Genomic DNA, 24372 nt, shown 5'->3' with positions numbered 1-24372 from the left:
GAGACAGCGAGTGCTCCGTGTGCCTGTCGCATTGCAGTATGTCTGTAGCAATCAACAGTTTGCCGCGTTGAAGATTTTAGCAACGCACTGATCCTATCGCTAATGCACTTGCAAGTTGGCTGTTCACTTGTTAGAGAGGGGAACCCTTCAATTTCATCATGAGAAGCGAGTTGCTCGCAGGCGCACAGATCGTGTCTTTCAGCATGTGCATTGGCCAAGCTCGTTTGCGCCCCGCTGTCTCATGGCGTGGCATCCTGAGTGCCAAGATTAACGGTACGTGAGAAGAGTTGACGCTAATAGAGTCGAGAGGAGAGGCAAGAATAGCATAAAGGGGCAAATGGGCAGTGACGGCTGGGCGAAAGTTTCTTTTCACGGTGAAGTCCAGATAATTAGATACAGACACAGATCTCAGCTACCATCAGCCGCAAGAGGACGATAACTAAGCGGCATTGAGAACGCGAAATTGAAGTAAGCCTTTCAGTGTCTGAGACTGTGAGACAAGAGGCCGCGCTAGGGGAGTTGTCAGCCACGCCAACGCGCCAACGCACCAAGTATCACCATCCAGAAGAAAAAAAGGGCTGCTGAGGTAATGACCAGTGCCTCCGACGGTAACATTCTGGACCTTACGAATGCGAGCTGTCCGAAGCCTTGGCTTGCCCTGCGATGAATAACTCGTCTGCTCCAACAAACAAGCAGCCAACCCCTGTTCTGCCCCTGACAGCTCGCAGCGGCGCCCAGACCGACGATCCTTGCAAGCGCACCACCCATCGGCGATGTCTGGACTCTGATTCCCTGAGAGCCTCCGGCGGCCCCTCTCTTGTGCCTGGTGTTGGCTGACGGCGTTGGCTTACACTACGGGCTTGGCCCCCGTTGCCCGTGAAAAGATCTTTGGTTGTTCGTGCAGCAACATCGGGCAATGGACAGTATCCAACAGGCCTGCGGCGGAAAAATGTGTTCGAAAAAGGAAAATGCGACGCCGCAGGGCTGCTTAAATTACCGCGCCGCCCAATGTCGGTTGTGAAATCGTGAAAGATGTAGAGGGCGCACTTCATCAAATATCAATGGGGTGGTGTTGGTGATGGTAGCCACAATTCGATATTGTGCTGAATCACAAACCCCAAAGTGGGCTCGCCCATCCAAGGCCCAGTGTTTAAACCTTCGGAGAGGCAGAACGAGGCCACAGCTTTCATCTTATATAGATGGCCCATGGAGACCGTCTCCGCGCGCGCTTCCACCAGGATGGACTTCTCCGTTTCGTTCAGCTTCGGGGTTTTTTTTCCACCTGCCCGTTGAACAGTTGAAGGGTGACCTTGAAAGTTGAAAGAAGGCTAAGAGCGGCGAAGTGCCGGAGCTGTCGGGCCATGCGCGCGTTCAAGTAGCATTAAGCTAGTTAATAAGGATATCGAAGTGGGCTTATACCGAGTCATGCGGGATATCATTGGTTGGATCGAGGCTTCTGAGATTGACCAAGAACAATTCGAAAAGTCAAACTGGCGGAGACAAAGCGACAACACCTCAACAACCTGCCATCACCTTGGTTTCTCTTAAAAGCCAGACCCGCCCTGATTTGGGATTTAGTATCTTGGCATCTCCGTTTGTTATATCGTCCATATTGAGCGTCCGCTCGTCGTCATCAGGCGTCACCAACAGCGGCCGCCACCTTAGGAGGAGCGTGAAGGAGGAGACTAACGGTGACTCGTGAGACGGACTTGAACGGGGAGCACAGAATACCCAACACCGTTGCACGGATGATGGGCCAGCTATTTCGGTGGCCCGTCATCTTATCTCCCGCAACTTGCAGGCCCTTCATGTACGGGACCTTTTCGACCGACCTTTTCGACCTTTACTTCCCATTTCCATTTCCCAGCCAGCTGGGCAACTTTACAGACGCCAAGCCGAGCTAACAAGGTTGCTTTGCTTTTCCTGCAGGGCGGTGCAACGCCCAAGCGAGGAACCCCAACCATGACTCGGCCTTGTTTGGGAGTTGGGAACTTGGGACTGGAGTTCTTGGCCGTGATTCTTGGCAATTAAAAACGGGATGAACATGAATGGGGTTGTTAGTGTGCTGCAAAGCTGACAACCCGCATGGGCGCATAGGGGGGTCCATCAAGACTTGGCATAGTCGGATGGGATATATGGGCGGCTCGCCATGTCGACCTTTGGTAGTTTCTAGTCTTTTTCTTCTTCTTCACTACTAGTCAACTATCCGTCTTATTCCTGTAAGACAACGTCACTCGTTTCCAACTACCAAAGTCATTCTTTATATAATATTAGTCATTCTTTCGCATCATGCATTTCAAGACCGTTGCTACCTCGCTCCTCGTGGCCGGAGCGGCCGCCTCCCCCTTCCGCCGCCAGACCTCGAACGAGACCTTCTGCGATGAGGACCTCCCCGCCCCTCAGCCGAGCAGCACCAAGGCTCACTTCCCGCCTTACCCCGTGAACACCACCATCCCCGGTGTTCCCACTACTCCCGGCGGCTCTTACCCTCCTCCGTCAAACCCTGGAAACGGAGGCAACACTGGCTCTGGCTCCGGCTCCGGCTCCGGCTCTGGATCTGGGTCTGGTTCCAACACTGGTTCCGGATCTGGCTCAAACACGGGCTCGAACACCGGTTCTTCCACCGGTTCCTCGACTGGATCTAACACTGGTTCCAACACTGGTTCCAACACTGGTTCCAACACTGGTTCCAACACTGGTTCCGACAAGGGATCTGACAAGGGCTCCAACGGCGGCTCTTACCCCGGAGGAGGCAAGCCTGGATCCGGCGGCTCGTGGCCTTCCGCTGCTCCCTCCGCCGCCGCGTCTGCTCCCGCCGGCAACGTCCCCTCGTACCCGGGCAAGCCTCCCGCCGGCTCTTCTTACATTCCCTTCCCTCAGAACACCAGCATTCCCACCGCTGCTCCCTCCTTCACCACCGTTCCCGGTGTCGCTCTTCCCACCGAGCCCATCGCCGTTCCCAGCACCACCGTCCCCGCTGGCAACAACGACACCATCCCGGCCTCCACCTCTAGCACGGCCTCCGGATCCGCCTCCGCCAGCGCTACCGCCCCGGCCACCAACATCCCCTACGGCGTTGCCATCACTAAGTGCACTGTCGAGGGTGACTTCGCCCTCACCTTTGACGACGGCCCGTTCACTTACACCGAGCACGTCCTCGACCTCCTCGCTGAGGCTGGCGCCAAGGCCACTTTCTTCGTCAACGGCGAGAACTTTGGCAACATCAATAACTTCCAGGATGTCGTCAAGCGCATGGTTGCCGACGGCCACCAGATTGGCTCGCACACCTACAGCCACCCCGATCTCGCTACCCTGGGCGATGCCGACATCATCCCTGAGATGACCACGCTCGAGGATGCTCTCTTGAACATCATTGGAAAGTACCCCACTTACATGCGCCCTCCCTACTTCAGCTGGAACGACAACACCCTCTCCATCCTGAAGGCGCTTGAGTACCACGTCATCCACGCCGACATCGACTCCTTCGACTACGCCAACAACGCTCCCCTCGGCAACCTCACCAGCGTCGGTATCTTCGAGAAGGGTGTCGACGCCGGTGGTTCCATTGCCCTGGCCCACGAGGTAAGTTTTTTACGAGTCCAGTCAAAATTTTTCCTTCATCACAGACAGTTAACATCCGCAATAGGTTCACCAGAACACCGCCGAATACCTCGTCCCGGAGTTCCTCCGCATCATCAAGGAGAAGGGCCTGAACGCCGTCACCGTCGGTGAGTGCCTGGGCGACGCCGAGGCCAACTGGTACAAGACGAAGCGCACCTCCACCCCTACCGCCACCGCCTCCAAGATCGTCGTCTCCATCACCAGCACCGCTACCCCCACCGGCGTCATCGGCCCTGACGGCGCCTGCGGCGGCTCCAACAACTACGTCTGCGAGGCCGGTGCCTGCTGCTCCGAGTACGGCTTCTGCGGCACCTCCCAGGCCTACTGCGGTACCGGCTGCCAGCCCCTCTTCGGCGTCTGCGGTGTCGCCGGCCCCGTTGCCTCCGGCGGTGATGCCACCTCCAGTGCCCCCGCTGCTACCCAGACCGCTGCCACCGGCGGCGTCAGCCCCGACAGCTCTTGCGGTGGCTCCAACGGCTACACTTGCCCTGACAGCACCTGCTGCTCTGAGTACGGCTTCTGCGGAACCACCACTGCTCACTGCGGCACCGGCTGCCAGCCCATCTTCGGCACCTGCTCTTAAGTTGGCGGTCTAGCTGAGGGTTGTGTGCGTGTGTATATGTCATGATGGTTGCATCACGTTGATATGGTTATGGGACAAAAGTTTCCTTTATATATCCTGTAGAGCTGTGCATAGAGTCAATAAAGTGTGTATTTACTTCATCTTTGGATATAGCCAAACTAGCCATTGAATAGCCCGCTATAGTAGTTGCCTCTGCCCTTTTGGCAAGATCATTCGTGTGACTGTGAAAATGAACAGCCAAGTTACTAGTCTGTCGAGGGCTGAACCGGTCGATTTCAAGGGGTCGAGCCACAGATCTGCCAAGATCTACGATCCATTTCAGAATATCCACCGTGAGTAGGTCACGTAACTAGTGACGAGACCAAGAATAGGCAGGCACGTAGGAGGCATGTAAGCCAAATGAACCGGTCAAAGACATCCGCTTTCGTTATCCTGTGCAGAGAGAGACTCATGAGTACTTTGGGTGACTGAGAGCCCAACGATGGTCGTATCGATAATCTGTCTATCGTCATTCCTGTAGGAACCCGAGCTGCGCATGCCACGGAATGCGGGGTATCGACGGCGGGCTGAAGCGATCAGCCATATCTTGGCTATACCTTCCGTGTATGCCCACCTATCATCAATCATGGTTTGTAGCCCGCTTATCGTCCAAAATCGGGGCAGATTATATCGGGAAACAGTTGCATATTGCGGGGTCGGCCGACGGGATGGCAGTAGTGCGGAGGAAGGGAAGATCATTGAGTCCAGATGCGACCTATAGAGATATCGTACATGGGTTTCGTGCTCTTATCCCCCGACGGCGGGTGACCGTGCTGAAGTCCACCAGTTGAAAGAAAGGTCGATATCGGTAGCGGGATAGGTATTCTTACAGTAATCAATCGTCATGTTCACAAAGTTGCCTTTCATGCTCTTGGCTCACAATTGAGTGCTTCTGCACAAAGAAGGCATCGTCACACTGCTTGATCTAGCTTCGCAGAAGTCGTCGCAATTGCCAGCGAGTGACACCCTCGTCGACCACCATCATGCCGAAGCCTTTTGTACAGATTCCAGGCAACAGCACATGCCTCTCGATGATAGTCGTCATGTCTTTGACTATCGATAGTTGTATAAGTTGTACCGACCAGATAGCACTATTCTCTGCTTGAGTCGTCTTCAACTCCCCATCGATTCAACTTCGACTTCCAATTGCCGCCATGCTCCCTAATTTTGGTCTCAGTTGGGCCGTGGTTCTGTTCACCCTACATGGCCTTTCCTCTTCAGTCTTGGCTTCTCCGAATAACGTCCTTGAAGATAGAGCCGTTTACACTTGTACCATTGAAGCCAACAATGACGGCTCCGATGATTCCCCAGCCATCCTCGCAGCCTTCAAGGAATGCCGTAAGAATCGCCGGATTGTCTTCTCCAACACGACGTACAACATTGAAAAGATGATGACCACGACTGATCTGGAGAATACCCAAATCGAGATCCATGGGACATTGGTGGTGAGATTAGACATCTTCGCTACTCCTGTCATGGGCCATCTATAGTTACTGATCACTTCTGCTTGATACGTAGTGGAGCAAAGACACCAACTACTGGCTCAGCAACCCGCAGCCGACCGGTTTCCAAAACGGCTCTGCGGCTTGGTTCCTGGGCGGGAAGAATGTCACAGTCGACGGCTTTGGATATGGAACCTTGGACGGTAACGGACAGACATGGTCAGTATCCCGGTTCTCAACAAGATCCGTCCAACTCGTACTGACACCCTTGGTCCAGGTACAACTTAGTCAAAGGCCAGTCCAACTACCCCGACCGCCCTCATGCCTTAGCCATCTGGAAAGCGTCAGGCATGACGGTGAGAAACGTACGCATGGTGCAAAGTCAGATGTGGACCATGGCAATCATGCACTCGCAGAACGTGCTATTCGACGGCGTATACATCAACAGCACTACCAACAACGGGTACCCTGCCAGGAACACGGATGGCGCAGACACCATCGACTCGGACCGCATCACGTTCCGCAATATGTACATCCGAAATGGCGACGATGCGATTGCCATCAAGGGCAACTCTACCAACATCCTCATCGAAGACTCCACCATGAATCGCTCTCTGGGTATAGCCTTTGGCAGTCTTGGCCAGTATAAGAATGAGTTTGAGCGCGTTTAAAACGTCACGGTGAGACGTATCAAGGGCTTGGGGAATCGGTATGGCGCATATGTGAAGACGTGGACTGGAGATCAGGTTTCCTATCCCCCTAATGGAGGTGGAGGCGGTGTTGGATGTGAGTGAATCCTAGAAAGCCTAGAAAGCCTCCAAGCTTTCCTTTTGAACCTGAACAAGACTTGCTAATGAATCTGATCCAAGACCTCAAGAATGCGAGTAAGTCACCTTTTCATCACTACACGAGCCTTCCAAACACATGTGTAGAAACACACTAATGGCATCTCTAGCCCTCTATGACTTTGACCTCACTGCGACACGAGAGGCACCCTTCCTCATTGGCCAATGCACCAGCTTCAGCGGCCAACAAGGAGACTGCGAAAGCAGCACGTTCAAGATTTCAGATATGACGATCCGCAACTGGTTTGGCGATGGCGCATCTAGTTACGTTGCGGATATGAACTGCAGCCAAGGTTCGGGCGGCTGTGAAGACATCACTATTGAGGATGTTGACTTGAAGAATACTACAACCGGGGCTGATGTTACCAAGTACCGGTGCCGAGATGTTGACTCTGTACATGGCTTTGAATGTAGCTGAGTACTTCGAAGAAACCTGAAAAACATGACCATGTGGGGTGATGGCATGTTTCAACACAACTGGCTACACTGTTATCAAGATAGTCTGATATACACGCGATCTAAAGCTTGCTCCATATCTCTGTCGTAGTATCAATAGAATAACGATTATTCTCATCTGATGATAGTTGTAGGTATTTATTTCATGGATCATTCATCAGGTAATAATCTGAAGTCAAGCACGAAACTCTGACGTTCAACGTTCAAGAAATCTGCACACAATGAAGGTGGTTTACCCAAGCCCCTGAACACAAAAGAAGGCCTGATTCTTTAAGTTTTCTAACTTGAAGCCTTAATTTCGATGAGCACCTCATATTAGATTGAATCTGGATCTGGATCTACCTTCATCTGCCCGCATGAATGACGGACCTTGATGGACAAAGGATGGAAAGAGGGAATGTCATCCGGACGACGGACCCAACGTTAGCCGACGGGTACCTGCTGGTCCAAGCTCAACTCGCATTCAACCAGGTACGTTCCTATGCAGGTCCGGGGATCGTTCCGGGCACGTGGACCCGCACCCTAGGCTCTGCCCTCTGGCACCACGACAGTTTCCGACACCACCCAGCTCGTACCTGTTAGTCTTCTACCCCCGATTTGGCGCTTATCAGTCGAGATAGGCGAGTGGCATCCTAACAAGAACCTTGAGGGATCGTCGCTGACGTAGCGGGTCAGGTTGTCCAGGGCACCCATCGGAGACAGCTTCAGGAAGCTCTCTATCTACCTATCCGCAGCCGCACCTTCAGGCACCCGTGACCGTGTGACTCGCCAACGCATCACGTCAATCCGGTCTCGCCTCTCAGCATCCCCAGTCTCCTCCCCCGCAAGAAGGCGAAGCGAACGGGTTGTGGTTTTCTTTCTCCCCGAGCTCCTCAGCTTCTTCATTCTTCCTCTAATCAACCAAACCCAGCAACCACACGCAAACACCACAGCCATGGCGAAACACCGATCATCACCACCCTCGGTCCTTACGGCCGCGGCCGCAGCGGCAGTCCTCTACCTCCCCCTCGCCTCAGCCGCTCAACCTGGCGCCGCCTCCCCCGTCCCCGCCCCGATGCGCGACCTAACCTGGGGCCAGATCAACTTCCTCCACACCACCGACATTCACGGCTGGCTCGGCGGCCACCTCCTCGAGCCACAATATTCGGCCGACTGGGGTGATTATGTCTCCTTTGCCGAGCACATGCGCCGTAAGGCCGACGAGCAAGGCGTCGACCTCCTCGTCATTGACACGGGCGACCGCGTAGAGGGCAACGGCCTCTACGACGCCTCCTCCCCGAAAGGCCTCTTTACCTACGATATCTTCAAGGAGCAGACCGTTGACGTCATCTGCACGGGCAACCACGAGCTCTACCAAGCCGACGCAGCCCAGCGCGAGCACGACATCACGGTGCCGAATTACAGAGAAAACTACATTGCGAGTAACCTCGACTACATCGACCCCAAAACGGGTGACCGAGTCCCGCAGGCCAAGCGCTACCGCAAGTTCAAGACAAAGAACCAAGGGCTCAACGTTGTTGCTCTTGGCTTCCTCTTTGACTTCACGGGTAACGCAAACAACACGGTCGTCCAGCCGGTGGAGGACACAGTCAAGGAGGAATGGTTCAAGACGATGCTGCGCGAGGAGAAGCCCGACCTATTTGTCGTCATCGGCCACGTTGGCCTGCGCATGCCCGAGTTTAAGGCCATCTTCACCGCCCTGCGCAAGGAGGCCTGGTTCGCGCCCATTGCCTTCTTCGGCGGTCACGCCCACGTCCGCGACGCGCTCTCCTTTGACAGAGAGGCGTACGCCATCGCCAGCGGTCGGTATGGCGAGACCATCGGGTGGATGTCCGTCAACAACGTCAAGAAAAAGTCAAAGTCGGCAGACGAGGTCTTGGACGAGGCCGCGGCATCAGTCTCCTTTACGAGAAAGTACATCGACAACAACCTGCTAGGCCTCTACCACCACACCGGCCTCAACGAGACGACCTTCCCGACAGAGCACGGCAAGAACGTCAGCAAGCTCATCACCAAAGCCCGCAAGGCCCTCGACCTGGACTACAAATACGGCTGCGCGCCCCAGGACCTGTGGGTTAACCGCGCCGCCTACCCTGGCGATAACAGCATCTTCACCTGGCTCGAGACGCAGGTTCTCCCGGATGTGATTCACAAGGATGACAGGAAAGACGTGCCGCGCTTGGCCATCGTCAACACGGGCGGCCTCCGCTTCGACATCTTCAAGGGCGCCTTCACAAAGGACAGCACTTACATCGTCTCCCCCTTCACGAGCACCTTCAAGTACATCCCCGACGTGCCCTACCCCGTTGCTAAGCGCGTCATCGACCTCCTCAACAAGGCCGGCAAGATTTTCCAGGAGACGGCGGGCACGAGCGACGTCCGATTCATGAACATACCCGAGATGATGTACCCCAAGAACGACATGGTCATGCTCAAGACCAAGGAGGAGAGCGCACAAACGGACGGCGAACCCCACCGCCTGGAACTCCGCCACACGCCCGCCGACAACCAACAACCTCTTTCCGACAATAATGATGACGACAAGTCCAAGAAGCCGGACCTCATCGGCGGCTACACCACAAAGGACGACATCGGCACCGACGGCGACGACACGGAACACTCCCCCATCACCTTTTACGAGGTCCCCAACTGCATCCAGACGGAGATCGGCTTCCCCAAAGAGGGCGAGCCGGACAAGGTGGACATAGTCTTCATAGACTTCATCCTGCAGTGGATCATTGTCGCGCTCAAGTTCAGTGGAGGCGAGTACAGCGAGAACGATGTGCTGAGCTGGTCAGACGAGACCCTGACGTACAAGATGGGCGAGTGGATCAAGGAGAACTGGAAGGGAGACTGCTGAACGGCATGGACTATTTCGTAATAGAGATGGATCGTCGCCTTGAGATGCTGATTGCTTGGGTTTTGTTTGCATTGTTTATTGAGACTGATTTTTAAGCCTCATGTAAATGGGACCACTCGGTAGGAGTTTTGTTTTGAAAGGGATCTGAGCCCCTACCCGAAATTTTTGCTTTTCACGGGCGGGTTGCAAACAAAATATGCTCTAGTCTAGACTAGACGAGACTTCATACTAGGATATGAAGAACGACACAGAGAGGCGAATTACGGGCACGATTGTAAGGTATGCCACATGGATGAAATGGCAACAGAGAGAAACTTTTACGTGGTAGACTGGCAATGAACAAGCATAAGACACACACACTCACCTACCACGTTGCGTCTAAACAAATACCGAGTCAGAATCCTGCTGTCACCTGGCACTGGGACCATTTGTGCTCGGTCGTATGTTTTCTGGGGACCTACTACGCTTAGTTCGCTGCTGTCGAGTGTGTCGACCGACCTGTCAGTGTCACTCACCCACCTGAAGGACGCAATCCGAACCTCGTATCGGGTACTCACCGGCAGACACGACCATCGTCCGGGGCCCGAGTCCATCCTCCCAAGACGGCGGGAGTCCAAGGTGCATGCAAGCGAGCGCGCGACCATGATAGCCCTCTGCGGCCAAAACCTCCTTTTTCCCGTCACCCCTTTGCATGCCTTCATCGTCTGCCGTGTACTACTGTGGCGTACGGCAGAGGCCGCGAGATGAGGCAAGCCACGCAAGCCAAAAGGCGATTTCAAGTTTGACAGAGATATGGTCATGAGAAGCACCCAGACGGGCATCCGTACTCGTAGCTTGGTCGAGTCTGGATCTCTCCCCAGTAGTCAGGAGCGTGTGTAAGATTTTTTTAAAATTTTCTCGGTTGTCCTTTTTCGAGGCCTTTCTAACCGACGATGGGAAAGCCCGAGCGAAGTGCATTAGTTGTGGTTAGCTGGTGCGGGCCGACCTCTTGTCTTCTTTAGGGGCAGGTGGCATCGCGGGCGGCGACGCTATTGACAGAACTGTCAGCTGAAGCGCTGCGCAAAAGCTGGAACCAAAAAAAGACAGATGCAAAGTTGTCCGACTTGAGCCTGGTGGGTTTTCCTTCAGTAATATGGGTGGTCGGGACCCAAGGGGGTAGACTATGGCGCCGTCGTCCTTTTCATGCGTTATGCGCCTCCTCCCTAGATCTGGGCCCTGACCTATTTCTTATTCTGGTCGTGCTGTAGGTAGTCTGTACCAAGAATCCAAGATAAGGGACGGCATGAAGAAGAAGCACGCTCTACCTTAGAATCTAGCGTGATCTTAGTATCGTAAGGTAAACAATCCACGCATGTGCTGGTACCAGCGTGTGGGGTGTTGTTCAAAAGGGACGAATGAATCGGCTCCCGAGTCCGCCCTTAGCAGGGCGGCTGCCCGCGTAAGGAGCATTGTCGATCCGGTGGAGGATTTCTTGTCCCTTGGATATGCCCACAGACTTCTGCAGGCAATACGAGAAAAAGGTGTCGTGCTCGTCCGTAGATCTTCATTGAAGTTTGGACACGTTTTGACGTCGACGATCCACCTGTGACGGAGAGATTCTGATGTCACTTCCCTGGATAGAAACGTGGATATGCTTTCCCACCTCGGCATCGAGTTCGTCGTGACGGAAGAAGGATCCTCGTTGGTCGGGGGTTCACGCAGTGTTTGGGCTTCTAGGGTGCCATCGGGCTCCATCAACTCCATGTTTGTTTCGTTTCGTCAATGGATCAACACGGCAGTGATGTATCAACCTGGCCTGGGGTACGGATAAGTTTCAAGGTCTTTCGTTGCTCAGATGGAGAAGCCGGCACAGAAAGAGCATGCAAGCTAAAAAAGAGCTTTTTAGTCCAGGGACACAGGGGAAACCCCTTTTTCTAGACGGTACGTACCGTTGGTTTGGCATCGCATCTCGTTTCGTCTGCATGGCCCTGGCTAAAATGCCCTCTTCTCTCCAACCCCCCTTGCCTAGGTATTTACCCCCCGAATTAGCACCAAGCCTAATAAGCTTCGGGCAATCCAAGAATTTTAGGTACGGTGAGTATCTCGAGTAATGTACCTTTCAGTCGGCCGAACTCTGCAGGAATGCAGAACCCGCAGACATTAAATCTGCGGCCGGCGGTGGGCTAACGAAAGATTTTTGAATGAGAGAAGCCGTAGAAACTTCGAAAAAGAGATGAGTCCGCGGGTGTTGAATCTCGCAACACCCATGATCCTGGACTCTATTGAGGTGGTATTTTCCGGGGGATTGCGTCTTATCAAACTGTATGTTGCTTATCGTGGGACTTCCAAAGTGGCCCATCACGCGTTCTTGTCCAATGCCTTCGCGGTTGAAATCGCATAAGGGTCGTTATGTCCTTTTTTCCCAGGGGTCTTGGTCGTGTCTCCCTTTGCAGGTCATCCAAACTTCGTCACAACTCGAGCCCGGCTTGGTGCGAGTGTGGGTGCGAATCTGGATGAAGTGCCCACGACCTCCTTGCAGCTGCAGCGAAAAGGATTCCATTTTGTCCCCCCTTGAACCTTCGGACGACCTCCCCCACTCGAGCTGTTGACGTGCGCGCGTGGAGGCCCTGCCCCCGATAATATGAAGCTACGTCAAAGGGGGAAAAGTGCGAAATTGCACACACAATGGCCAATACGGCCACCAATCCCCAGCGGGGGGGACGTGTGCAGCATCGTTGTGTGTCGCGCTCTCACCGGGCTGCCGTTTCATTAAACACCAATCCAAAGAGGGAAAATGTGCCTGGGAGAGGGCCTGTTCTCATCTCCACACTGTAGTCGGTCGTTGTCCACCCCTCGTTGGCGACAGCGGCGACGTTGTAATAGCTCGGTCTGCTCCGGTTGAAGTCCCCATCGCAGGTTCGTTTCCTTAGACTTTTGTTTCCCATCGTTCCTCGTCTCAGCCCTTCACGGTCGTCCACCATCTCTTCGCTCTTTCTCGACTCCTTGCTGGTGGCTACTGTAGACTTGTTTTGCAAGGGATCGATATCAGTCTCATCGCTCTTTATCACATACATCCCGCCAAGAGAGACTCACCACACTTGTTGCTTTTCCGCTCAAAAACTCCAGCCCTCTCTCAACCTTGCCTCGATCCAGCATCCACTCCACCGGAGCTCTGCCCTGTCCACTGATCTGGGCAGCTCGCCCATCCTGGCCTCTCTCTTCGGGACGTTATTACTGCTGGGCCCCTGATCTTGTGACGGATCAACTGTCTTGGGGCCGCGAATAAGGATCGTCGCCCTTGTCCATCACCCAACGCTGCCTCCACAACTCGAGTACTTTCATCCGGAAAAAGACGCGACATGGCCCGTATGCAATAACCACCACCGCTCTTCCTCTCTTTTCACGACACCATTGTTCCTGCTCGGTCGCCTTCCACGCCTCCGAGTGCTCGACATTGGAGCCGTGGCAAGCCCTCTTCACCAACTGTTCAATTCCCTCGAACTGGTTCTTCCTTCATTTCGCATAGCCAAACTTTCTCAATTATTGACCTGGGCGTCCATTGCCGGGATTGGGGCCATTTTATCACTCTCTGTGCATAGCTCACAGCTGTTTTATGCCCTTATTTTGTTCTGTATGCCCCTCACCAACCCCTCCATTTCGCTTCAAGGGCCGATCCGACTGACCAACGCAGTTCCTTGATACCCTCTTCATAACGCAACCATGGTGTCTTTTTTCGGGCTGAAACTCGGGGCCGATAAGAAGAAGTGCGCTCCCAGCTCTCTGTCGTGGCAATGCAAACTGACTTTGTGTGAAGGAAACCTGCTGAGAAGGCTGACATGAAGCCTCAATGGAAGAAAATTGATCAAAACACACTTGGTCAAGGGCAATTCTTCGGAAAAGATCTGGACCGTCCTATTCTCATCAACGGATCCCGCCCAGGCACAGCCATGTCGAACAAGAGCTTCGCTGCCAACTTTCGTCATCCGAATGCGCCGTACCTCAATGGCGGCTCATCTTCTCTGGTCGATCTTGGTGCACCTGGCGTCAAGGGTATTCGACCTGTTGGATCCGAGGCTAATTTGAATATGCGTTGGAACAACACTTCTGTGACCAGCTTGAATAACATCGCATCTCCACCGGTCATTACCGGTGGCAATGGAGCAGGGAGCAGGCCAGGAACACCAAACTCGGGCCGGGCCAAGGCTTGGGTCAACCCTCTCGACGTCCACTTTGCCCGTGATGGTGCTGGCCCTAGGAGCGACGGAGCTCTCAGTCCAGCACCGAGTGCTGCGCCGAGCGGGTATCACTCCCCGAACAATATATCTCCTCTTCCCACACCGACCGCAGCCAACGCACCTCGAAGCCCACTTGGGCAGTTCGAATTCAACCTGAACCCGTCCGAACCGTCAAAAGATGACAAGCTGACTCCGGCTCCATTGTCACCCAACAAGGCCTTACCTTCGCCTCCTCAATCCATCAATGGTTCGCTCCCGCCATTGAGGACAGACCTCAGACCGAAGACAGCAGTCACTGCTGTTCGTGAAGCTCATAGGCCGCGGCCAGCCGCACTTCCGTCCCCAACGGCGTCAACAGGACGCTCCAGCGACGAGGACCATTTCTATCCCAGGCCAATCATTCAGAATGTTGCCGCAAAGAGAGACACCCTCACTATCACCACGCCAAGGAGGCAGAGCTTTTCCATGGATATCGACAATGACCCTACTGGACTCGACTTTGGTATGGTGGAACGAGGACGGACACTAGAGCGGGAAAGCCCGATTATTCCAATAAGTCCTGTTATACCAGTTAGCCCACCACCAAGAAGCGCCAGGCGACCGCGTCCACCAGAAATGAAAATTCTGCCGCAACCTCCCAGGAGCGCCGGATTGCCGCCCCCAAGACCGCAGCAGGTGCCGTATGAAGGACCGCTGCGAAGCCCTGCCCGGCCTCTGGACGATTGGCCCCCTGCTAGACAGCGTCAGGATTCGGATGCTCGAGAGATGATCTCTCCGACCAGGGATGGGGAGCGTGCCCAGTACGATAGCCGTGAACGACAAGGCCCAGAACTCAGAGAGAGGAAAGACTCCGGTGGTCGATCTCGCGACGATCTTCCTTCCCCTCCTCAGGGATACCTTGGACCCCCGCCGACCTCGCGACGGGTCGCGCCAGGCGAGGGCGAGCGGAACTACGGTGTCACACCTGCAAATCGTCGACAGCCTCCGCCGCCCGTCGAGCTTCAGCGTAAGGCGTCAAACCCGCAGCAATATCAGCCGCCAAGCTGGGATGATCGGGACGTCCACCATGGAAACTTCGCAATGGTGTCACCTCGCATGCAGTCGCCGCAACCGCCCACGCCGAACAGCTTGATTCCCGAGGCCTCAAACGATGCGAATTGGCCGTTGCCGAGCCCGTTGGCAAGCCCAACATTCGGAAGTCAGAGACCGCAGACGCCGAAAGAAAAGACAGAAGCTCAACAGATGAGTTCGCCGCCAGTGCTTCCTCCGCCTCGTGAGCAAGGTGACGCGAGACGTCCAGATTTTGGATTGAGAGCTCCGACCGGCATTGCAGATGAATTCAGGGTAGGATTCATCTAGACTTCTATGAATGTGTCAGCAAATGATGCATCCCATCACGCCGCTGGAGTACATTAGATATACCAGAGACAGGATACATCTTGGGAACCTTGAGTTTGACGACGGAGGGCGGAAATATTGCTTGGAATTTTTTCTTTGTCGGATCATTTGATGCTGGTTGGAGAAACAGAATGGCGAACGGAGCGAGGTTTAACTTGGAGTTTGGTTCCTGAAGTAGTTATAAAATGATAATGTAATCATTCAAATTAAGGCCAGGACGGTCGTGGCTTCCATTTTCAAGTACCAAATTAGGTAAATTTGGATACCTGAGTTCGGTATTCTGTAACGGAACCCAAGGTGGAAGCACCGGCCGGGCGACAGGTTACCTACCTTCCTTACCTTACGGCATCACGTCCCGGCCAGAGGAACTTGGTGGCTCCTTCCTGTCCTCCACCATCACACTTCACTAGGAGTGCTGTGGTTGACCGTGAAACAAGGACGACGGAAAGCTTGAAATTTGAAGAAAACTCTCTCCTTGGTTGTCTTATGCCAACGTGCTTAGCAGAAGACGTCGGAAGGGCCTCGTGAGACAGGAGCATTCGGCGTTGTTCCTTCCCGACTCGACCGCAGGACTGCCAACCGCGGTGGCGCCGTTATCGTTGGGGATTCACCAGGGTTTCCGCGCTAAGCTCTAAGAATAACCTACGAGCCAAGGTACCATAATCGGCGGACATAGCTCAGTTGGGAGAGCGTCAGACTGAAGTTAACTTCAATCACTTAATCTGAAGGTCGTGTGTTCAATCCACACTGGCCGCAAATCTCTTTTGATTTTTTATTCCTCATAACATCCGGGTAGGTTTGTTGGTAATAGCCAGCAGACAACATGCTTTTTCTCTCTGCTGGCAACCTCGTGGGCTTTCCTCAAAGGGACACATGACAGAGTAAAAAGATAGCTTATGGACCGCATCACAACTTCCTGAACAGATTGGAAGCCAACGTACGGATATAATACGGTGTTCGACATTCTGCTGTTTCTGGTAGCGGCATTTATGTAAAATTGTACGTCAAGCCACTAAGAGAGCGTTCATGAGCACAAACTCGTCATCCAAGAACATCTCCTGACCAGCCCGGCTTGCACGACATATCCCTTCGCATCTTCATACAGGCCAAGTCCAAGATCTTCTAGACTCGCGACAAACCACAATAGACGCCCCCGGGCAGCACCCACATTACGTGTAGATCGGACTACGCAACAAGCCTGGCTCAGCTGTCACAGCTCAGTCGAAACAGGGGAAAATGCGGGGGGCTAAGGAGCGAAGTAACGTCAGAGAACCGTGAGGCTCTCTCTCTTTAGTCAGGACTCCGGGAAGAGCTCTCTCTCTCTCTGTGTGTGTCTCTCCATCTTCCACTTCCTCAGGAGCCAGCGCATCCGTGATTCGACTCCTTGTGCCCGCCCGCCGCACCTCGAAGCCTGGGCGGCTCGGTAGACATGGGTTTCCAAAACATGTCCCGCTGCACGTCCAACACCCGACCGACGGGAGGCGGGTCCGGTCGCGCCTCCTTTCTCCCCCGAAAAATAGCCATGAATTGAAGCTTATAGACGCCTCATCAAGGGGGGTCTAGCAAGGCTGGTAGCGTGAGATGCGGTGGTCCTGGATTGGTTCGTTCGAATTGTTTGCCTTGTTGCGGAGTACCTTTTAAGGTATACAAGGTTTCCCATCACACCCGACCAGGGGTGACGAGGTAGGTGTCATCCAACAAGGGGCGGAAGAAGAAGAAGAAGGAACCCCATGTCCGTGTTTGAGATTTTCCGGACGACGGGCATGCCATCTAAACTTCCGATGTAGCGGAATGCTTGTCGTGGGTGTTGGCCAAGATCGGATGTCTGACGCCCAGCCGTCTGGTCTCGTTGGACATGAGCAACTGGCGCTCTTGCTTGGCTGGTGAACGTATTGTGGCGCATCCTACCGGACGGTACTTATGGGCGGAATATTGTAGGCGAGATGGAGGGGAGTATAAGGATCGGGACCATTCTTCGAGCTGAGCATGACTATTTCCTTTTCCTCTTCAATCACTGTGTGATCCAAGTCGGTGGTCTCTTTCTTGTCCGTAACCTTCATTTCAGTGCTGTGCACTTTTCGATTCGGTCAATCCCATCTTTATTCTACCTACCTGTAATCCTTCTCGTTCTCTCCTAGGTGTTTACAGGAAAGCGACCCATAACCTCAAAATGCGTTACACAACCATCACCCTCCTTGTTATTGGTCTCCTCACAGGCAATGCCTTGACTGGTAAGCCACCGGCTCAGCCTTTCTCCATACATCCTCCTCTCAAGAAAGAGCTTGCAAAACTAATATGCATTTTGTACAGCACCTGCTCCTCAGTTCGGCGGTGGTGGCGGCGGCTTCGGAGGTGGCCGTGGCGGCGGTGGTGGTGGCGGTGGTAGAGGTGCCGTAGGTGGTGCAGGCGGCGGCGGTGGCGGCCGAGGAGGCTTCGGCGGCGGTGGTGCTGGTGCTGGTGCCGGAGCCGGAGCTGGTGCTGCTGGTGCCGGTGGTGCTGGAGGAGCTGGCCGTGGAGGCGGCGGTGGCGGCGGCGGCGGCAACAGAGGTCAGAATGCCGGCCAGAACGGAGGCGGCAACAACGCCGGCAACAACAATGCCAATGCCGGCAACGCGAACGCCGGCCAGAACAACAATAACAACAACCAGGATGATGCCGCTGCGGACGATGCGGCGGCTGATGCCAACAATGGCAACGCGAACAACAATAACCAGAACAATGGCAACAACAACAACAACAATAACAACCAGGACAACGCAAATGATAATGCGAACGCCGACGACAATGCCAATGCTGATGACAACGCCGATCAAGCAGCGGACGCGGACGCGGCAGCCGACTTTGTTGGCCTGGCTTGCACCGATGGAACTGGTGCGGGCGCTTGCCTGGCAGACGGCCAGTGCGACGTCAATGGCGACGTCAAGGTTGTCGCAGGTCAGTGTGGCCAGGCCGCTGCCGACGCCTAAGAGCAGGCGGTGATATTGTTGTTGGGTGTAGCCAGATGATTAGTTAATGGAGGAGGTTTCTGTATATCGTGTCGTGGCTCTCACCTAGTGATTTTGAAAGGTCCATAGTGTTGAATGTAGATGCGGATTGGAAGAAAAAAAAGAGTTCACTACCGGTGTGGCTACATCTCTTGGTGCTCATCTTGGAATTCGAACTCGGATACTCGTATGTGCTGAGCCTGTCGTCGAGTAGGCTGGTTGGCGTATGGATTGATTATTGACCATAAACCACTCCTCGACCCAGCCAGTTTGCCCTGAACCTTCGACCTAGACGGACGCCTCCTGGCTGGTGACTGGAATGAAACTGAGGGGACCTACATGGGACTTCGTGTATATATTAAGGTGATGGAATACGTTGGCATATACATCACCCTTCCTTCCTTCGGCTATTCACTAGGCACTGGCAGTGTTTTCCTGTCAATCTCGTTGAGCTGCAGTCACGGATGCTTCTAATGCACACAATCCGGATACCTTTTGAAATGCTGAATCGAGAAGAGTGGTATTACATGACTTGCGTCCCTGCCGTCTACGTGAGATTTAGTTCTACATATTGTACAATCTGGAAGCCTTTCTAGCTCAGATGAATCTTGATGGCCTCGTAGCAGCCAATATACAGCCCGCCACCAAAACCCGCCGCCAAGACCGTCACTGTGGCCCCTCTAAACAATCCTCGAACGCCTTCTTTCAAGACGATCCCCTTGGCCACCGCAATCGGGCCAATCTTTGCACGGGGAGAACCAATCGACGTCTTGGACGGCCCATTCTCGCCAGTCACCTCTCCGCCAGCCGCGAGCCTCATCCTCGTCTTGACGACATCGATGGGCACAAACAAGCTCGACGACGCGCTCCCGGCAGCAGCAGCGCACAAACCGCTCGCGAGAACCTGCTGCGACGCGCTCCTCTCCCGACTCTTGCCCTCCCCTCCGAGGAACCGTTCCTTGAGAGTCTCGTAGAGACAAAATGTCAACGTGGTATTGGGCAAATCACTCGCCACGAGCGCCGTATACCCAGCCCACAACTTGGTCGGCTGCTTCGCGAAACGCCTCAACGTGTTCATCGTCGGAGATGTGACCTTGCCGCTGCCAACGCCTCCACCTGAATGAGAAGGCTCTCTCCTGTACACCTGCGCATTCTGCTTCAACACCTCGGCAGGGTTCGTAATAGCACAGCTAACAAGACTCGCCGCCGCGCCGCTCGCCCCGTACAGGACAGGCAACGGCACGCCCGCCAAACGGCCCTCCTCTTTGGCGCGTAGCGCGTAGCCCTTGAGCCCCTCGTAAATCGTGAAGAAGGCCGCCGACGACGGTATGCTGGTGATGATGGTGGGGCCGAACCCCTGGTACAGCCCGAGGAAGAGCGTCCGGCTTACGGCGCCATTGACGGATTTGTACTGCGTCGTGTACATGGGCGATTGCATCCGTGTTATGAGTGTGTCCATGGGATGAATGAGAAAGTCCACGCTTAATGTGGCTCCCGCTGCGGCCTGTAATTTCTGGTCAGTTGAGTTCTCTGATGGAAGCTTCTGAAGGTTCTCAGATTGGCTGATTGTGAGGTGAACTTACCGCGACGACGGCCTCCATCCCAATGGCAGACGACATTCTGGCCACCAAATGCTGGAGAGCAACGGAGGGCTTCTTGTTTTATGAGAAGTTTCGGTTTCCATGCATTTTAGTTTTCTTCTCCCCCTCCCTGATGAGCACGTGGTTCATGGACACCGAGTTCCAATAGCGCGCCTTGATGAAAACTGGAGGTGAGGTTTTTTGGTGCCTCAGTATCTCCAAGGCAGCGGTGCCCGAGGATTCCGCGCCACTCGCCTTAGATTTCAGGTCTGCACTGGCACAATCAGCAACAGGATCAATCCGGGACATTGATGATCGGTGGGACGAATGAGTAAATGAGCACACTCTGGACTGAGAATATTGAAAACTTCTTGTCCATCTGCTGCCCGCGAAAACAACTCATCGTCTGGTCCAGTTACCCTAGTCGCCTATACATTCTCCTCACCGAGAACGTTATCATTCATTCGGAGCCTGTAGCCCCAAATTATTGGTAAGGACCACTTCTTTGCCAGAAAACAGGGTCAACTTCTTGCACTCTGCATTCTTTGCCTGCATTGTCCAGATGAGAGAGGCTACAATGATCAAAGGCCTTTCAACAGAAAGAACATGGGTAGAGTATTCAAAAGCTCTGGTAACGCAACAATGAAAGTGATTCAGTGACAATGACCTTGTCTTAGATACACATCCCTCAGTCTATATAATGCCGTTTCTCATGCTCACTGAAATATCACTCCTTATCACAAACCATCAAAACCAACCAACCCGCAGGGTAACAACGTACACTACACAGGATTTATCATAATAACCCCAGCTAACCAAAAATCATGTGTGGTATCAAACAAATCGTCGACCAGTGCAGAACTTGCTACGGCATCATCTCCAAAGAAGAGATCCCCACCATATGCCACAAGAGAACATGGACGCTCCCCGAAACCTTCGGATACGCAAAGGCATACTGCCCAGACCAAGGAAGAGTATACCTCGACAAGAAGCCAAGAATTAATCAATGCCCGGTATGTTACCGGGAGTCATTAGATATCACAAAGGGATTGGACATGCCTTGCCACCAGCGATCAGAGAGCAGTTTGGGCACTTGCTCGCTGTCGCACGGTCTGGACCAGATCCGATCGACGAGCCCCTGGCAGAACGCCAGTGTCCTCAATTTACCGGCAGAGAAGGAGTCAAAAAGCGTGGCTGAGAAGGTGAAGGGGTTCTTTGGTAAGTGTCTTTCCAAGGTGATTCCTGGGGTCGGCAAGTCCTCGCAGTCCTCTTCGCCTTGGGCGGCTCTCGACCAGTGGGAGGATATTTGTGGTGATGAGGATACCAATGACAAGAAGAAGAAAAAGAAAAAAGCTGCGTCGATACCGACCGTAACGAGGGTGTGAGTGCTTTAGAAAGAACGAGGGGATGGGCTGCCTCCCATCTCGTATCCCTCCTGCAAAGTAGAATTCATTTTGCATATCTGTTCACAAGGCTGACCAGTGAATTTCGTTTTCCACTTGCTTATCTAGTGGTCAGCTCCCTCTCTCTGAAGAAAGTGACCTCGCTTCTAAAGATAGAATGCAGCGCAAGTCCCCTGCTCTACCGGATAAGGCCTTGAGGCGACTCTGTGTAAGTCATGCTTAGATCCTGAAATCAAGCTGGCATCTCCCCATATGACTATTCAGATGCTCATCCATAGGGTTTATCTACGATGGAGACCTGTCCACTGACCAAGAGGACTACCTGCATCGGTCCCGGATCGGCCCCAACGAGATCAACACACCCAATCATCAACTGCCAGGGCTCTCACAAGGTGCGTTCGTCCCATCAAAAAGGCACAGAGCCAGGACGACAAATCAATCAAGTGACGGGCCCGGGTAGTTGCAGATACACCGCGAATCTGGGATAGGAAACCCGAATGCGAGATGCGAACAGGGCGCAATCCTCCGTATTCGCACCGAATTGCAACCGTCGTACACTCATGATCCAAGTGCACTACAACCTCATGGCTCAAGCGTGGAGCTGTGATCTGCAGCCAAAGGCCACTACCCATGACCAGAATTGCGCATCATCTAGGAAACTTTTTGCCTAGAGCAGACGACAAGACAATGAGGGTCCTCGGACATCCATTCATAGCTTAGGAGCAGCATTGGCGACTATTACCCACCCTGCGTTGAGCGTCGATTCTACCAAAAAGTTCCATAAGAAGCACACATGGCAATGAAGAATTCATCCTCATAATAAGCACAGCGACATATGCAGCAAGTCAGGGCCAGTGAACCGTGCCGCACGGGATGATCCTAGGCCAGATACCCGGGCCTTCTGAACTATAAGGAGTGGAGTGGAAGCGAGCCGCAAAGCGGGGGGATTCCCATGAAGATTTCGCGGGGGAGGTTCCATGAGATAGGGTACGGAGTAGACCAATCCTAAAGCAAGAGAATATGACAAAAAACCAAGTAGCCATGAAACCCCAGGCAATCTTACGAACATTGCATTGTCCCCAAAACCGAATACGATAGCACACCATAGTGTTCCAGGGGTAAGAAGAGAAAGAGTCCTAGAGCGATCCACGGGCACGTCAACGGCGCCGAGGTCAGCGCCCAATCGAGACGTCTCTTTCCTACTCCCCCCACCAAAGATCGCCCCGCAACAGCCCCTCCTTCCGTCTGACGATACAGAGCTCTACATAAATGGCCCACGGCGGCGACCTTCAATGACGCACGTGGAGGAGCTCACTCTCATTTGAAATCAAGACCTTCCAACTCACTCTCACTCTCATTCCTCACTTACAACTCACTCACGACTCACGACTCAATCACGCAATCGGCTTCACCACTTTATCAATCTTATTTAAGCTTAAGCTTAAAACTTTTGCAAAAGTTAGAACAGCAGAACCAAACCTTCAAGGTCTCATCCCGCAATCTATCCGCACTCGGGCCAAGCCCCTCCCCTCACACAGACACCCGTCACACAATTACACACATCTCACAGACACAATGGCGACCCGCCTTCCCGGCACGACCGTAATCGTCACCGGCTCCGGCGGCGGCCTAGGCAAAGCCATCGCCGAAGCCTACCTCGTCGCCGGCGCCAACGTCGTAATCTCCGACATTAACGAGGACCGCGTCGCCGCCGTCACCTCGGAATACCGCGACACCTACGCCGGCAAGCTCCACGGCATCGTCGTCGACGTCACCTCCGAAGACTCCGTCCAGTCCCTCATCAAGGGTACCGTAGAACGCTTCGGCCGCCTCGACGTCGTCGTCAACAACGCCGGCGTCATGGATAAGTTCGACCCCGCCGGCGACTGCACAAAGGAGACCTGGGACCGCGTCCTCGCCATCAACCTCACGGGTCCGTTCCTGACGACAAAATACGCCGTCAACCAGTTCCTCGCCCAGGGCGGCGCCAGCGGCAGCGGCGGGCCCGCGGGGCTAATTGTCAACATCGGCTCCAACGCCAGCTACCGCGGCCTCGCTTCCGGCATCGCCTACACGGCGTCCAAGCACGGCGTCATGGCCGTCACCAAGAACACGGCGGGCTTCTACGGCGACAAGGGCATCTACTCGGTCGCGCTGCTGCTGGGCGGCATGGACACCACCAACATCATGGACGCCTTCGCCGAGGGCGTCAACCAGGCCGGCATGGCCAAGGTCACTGCGGGCATGCCCGAGTACAAGCGCGGCGAGACGGGGCTGGACCCGGCTGCTGTGGCGAAGTACTGCGTCTTCTTGACGGATAAGGATATTGCGTCATCGGCGAACGGGAGCTGTGTCGTTCTCAACAGGAACTGGCCGCACGCCTGAGTCTGGCTTCTCTTCGTTGAGGTTTGGGGAAGAAGGCGGATCGCGGATGGGAAAAGAGCCACGAACATTGCTCATAAGCTTGTGATTGATGAGATGGGAGAGCAGCTTGGAGTAACCTACTTATAGGAAAGATACCTTATGAATGTTATTTACGATTGCCAAATGCCATCATCTGTGCTGGACTAATTGGCATGCCATCGAGACTGTAAAGTATCTGATCAAGTCAAAAAATATGATGGCGCTGCTCGCTCAGGCAGGATTCAATCACACTGGGACCATGCGTGACGATCAAAATCACTTGAGAAGCGAGCACTCATGCATGGTAAAGAGGTCAAAAAGAATACAGTCCCTACAAAGGCAAAATAGAAGATGCGGCCAGTGTGGATTGAACACACGACCTTCAGATTAAGTGATTGAAGTTAACTTCAGTCTGACGCTCTCCCAACTGAGCTATGTCCGCCACGATCTTCGAATCAGCGGGGCTGGCTGAAGGTTTAGGTTGGCTTGCGCAGCGGGGCTCGCTTCTCGTCCGCGAAATGTCCGCCTTCGGTGACGTGAAATT

The 24372-nt window shown here is 54.0% G+C and overlaps 8 protein-coding genes and 2 non-coding genes across 10 annotated transcripts; 7 read left to right on the top strand and 3 right to left on the bottom strand.

Annotated features, from left to right (window-relative positions):
* Positions 1-2289: 2289 nt before the first annotated feature.
* BDZ83DRAFT_564541 (uncharacterized protein) lies at positions 2290-4204 on the top strand (the record flags this gene model as incomplete). Its single annotated transcript, XM_060503651.1, has 3 exons — positions 2290-2662; positions 2753-3582; positions 3647-4204. The coding sequence occupies 3 exons, from the start codon at positions 2290-2292 to the stop codon at positions 4202-4204; spliced, it is 1761 nt and encodes a 586-aa protein (XP_060371702.1).
* A 2083-nt stretch (positions 4205-6287) lies between these two features.
* Positions 6288-9846, top strand: BDZ83DRAFT_736942 (calcineurin-like phosphoesterase; the record flags this gene model as incomplete). Its single annotated transcript, XM_060513011.1, has 2 exons — positions 6288-6303; positions 7973-9846. The coding sequence occupies 2 exons, from the start codon at positions 6288-6290 to the stop codon at positions 9844-9846; spliced, it is 1890 nt and encodes a 629-aa protein (XP_060371701.1).
* A 158-nt stretch (positions 9847-10004) lies between these two features.
* Positions 10005-10955, bottom strand: BDZ83DRAFT_167690 (uncharacterized protein). Its single transcript, XM_060501433.1, has 2 exons — positions 10950-10955; positions 10005-10874 (listed from the first exon to the last, which is right to left on the bottom strand). Exon 2 carries the CDS (start codon positions 10665-10667, stop codon positions 10164-10166), a length of 504 nt encoding a protein of 167 aa, XP_060371700.1. The 5' UTR covers positions 10668-10874; positions 10950-10955; the 3' UTR covers positions 10005-10163.
* A 2590-nt stretch (positions 10956-13545) lies between these two features.
* Positions 13546-15419, top strand: BDZ83DRAFT_564614 (uncharacterized protein; the record flags this gene model as incomplete). The annotated part of the gene is made up of 2 exons (XM_060503662.1): positions 13546-13589; positions 13640-15419. The coding sequence occupies 2 exons, from the start codon at positions 13546-13548 to the stop codon at positions 15417-15419; spliced, it is 1824 nt and encodes a 607-aa protein (XP_060371699.1).
* Positions 15420-16124: 705 nt separating this feature from the next.
* Positions 16125-16214, top strand: BDZ83DRAFT_t13. The gene has a single exon. It is a non-coding gene; the product is annotated as a tRNA-Phe (tRNA).
* Positions 16215-17495: 1281 nt separating this feature from the next.
* Positions 17496-18446, top strand: BDZ83DRAFT_167639 (uncharacterized protein). Its single transcript, XM_060501432.1, has 2 exons — positions 17496-17689; positions 17769-18446. The coding sequence occupies exons 1-2, from the start codon at positions 17629-17631 to the stop codon at positions 18422-18424; spliced, it is 717 nt and encodes a 238-aa protein (XP_060371698.1). The 5' UTR covers positions 17496-17628; the 3' UTR covers positions 18425-18446.
* A 498-nt stretch (positions 18447-18944) lies between these two features.
* BDZ83DRAFT_598213 (mitochondrial carrier domain-containing protein) lies at positions 18945-20266 on the bottom strand. Its single transcript, XM_060506940.1, has 2 exons — positions 20026-20266; positions 18945-19946 (listed from the first exon to the last, which is right to left on the bottom strand). Exons 1-2 carry the CDS (start codon positions 20059-20061, stop codon positions 19035-19037), a joined length of 948 nt encoding a protein of 315 aa, XP_060371697.1. The 5' UTR covers positions 20062-20266; the 3' UTR covers positions 18945-19034.
* An 80-nt stretch (positions 20267-20346) lies between these two features.
* On the top strand, positions 20347-22450 carry BDZ83DRAFT_725702 (uncharacterized protein). The gene is made up of 4 exons (XM_060512740.1): positions 20347-21035; positions 21093-21403; positions 21534-21633; positions 21914-22450. The coding sequence occupies exons 1-4, from the start codon at positions 20847-20849 to the stop codon at positions 22094-22096; spliced, it is 783 nt and encodes a 260-aa protein (XP_060371696.1). The 5' UTR covers positions 20347-20846; the 3' UTR covers positions 22097-22450.
* Positions 22451-22643: 193 nt separating this feature from the next.
* Positions 22644-24163, top strand: BDZ83DRAFT_598210 (short chain dehydrogenase). The gene has a single exon (XM_060506939.1). It carries the CDS (start codon positions 23001-23003, stop codon positions 23808-23810), a length of 810 nt encoding a protein of 269 aa, XP_060371695.1. The 5' UTR covers positions 22644-23000; the 3' UTR covers positions 23811-24163.
* A 17-nt stretch (positions 24164-24180) lies between these two features.
* BDZ83DRAFT_t12 lies at positions 24181-24270 on the bottom strand. Its single transcript has one exon. It is a non-coding gene; the product is annotated as a tRNA-Phe (tRNA).
* Positions 24271-24372: the final 102 nt, after the last annotated feature.

Source organism: Colletotrichum acutatum (assembly GCF_030867785.1).
Source record: "Colletotrichum acutatum strain CBS 112980 chromosome Unknown BDZ83scaffold_2, whole genome shotgun sequence".
Classification (NCBI taxonomy): Eukaryota; Fungi; Ascomycota; class Sordariomycetes; order Glomerellales; family Glomerellaceae; genus Colletotrichum; species Colletotrichum acutatum.
This window is presented reverse-complemented; position numbering and strand designations above follow the sequence as displayed.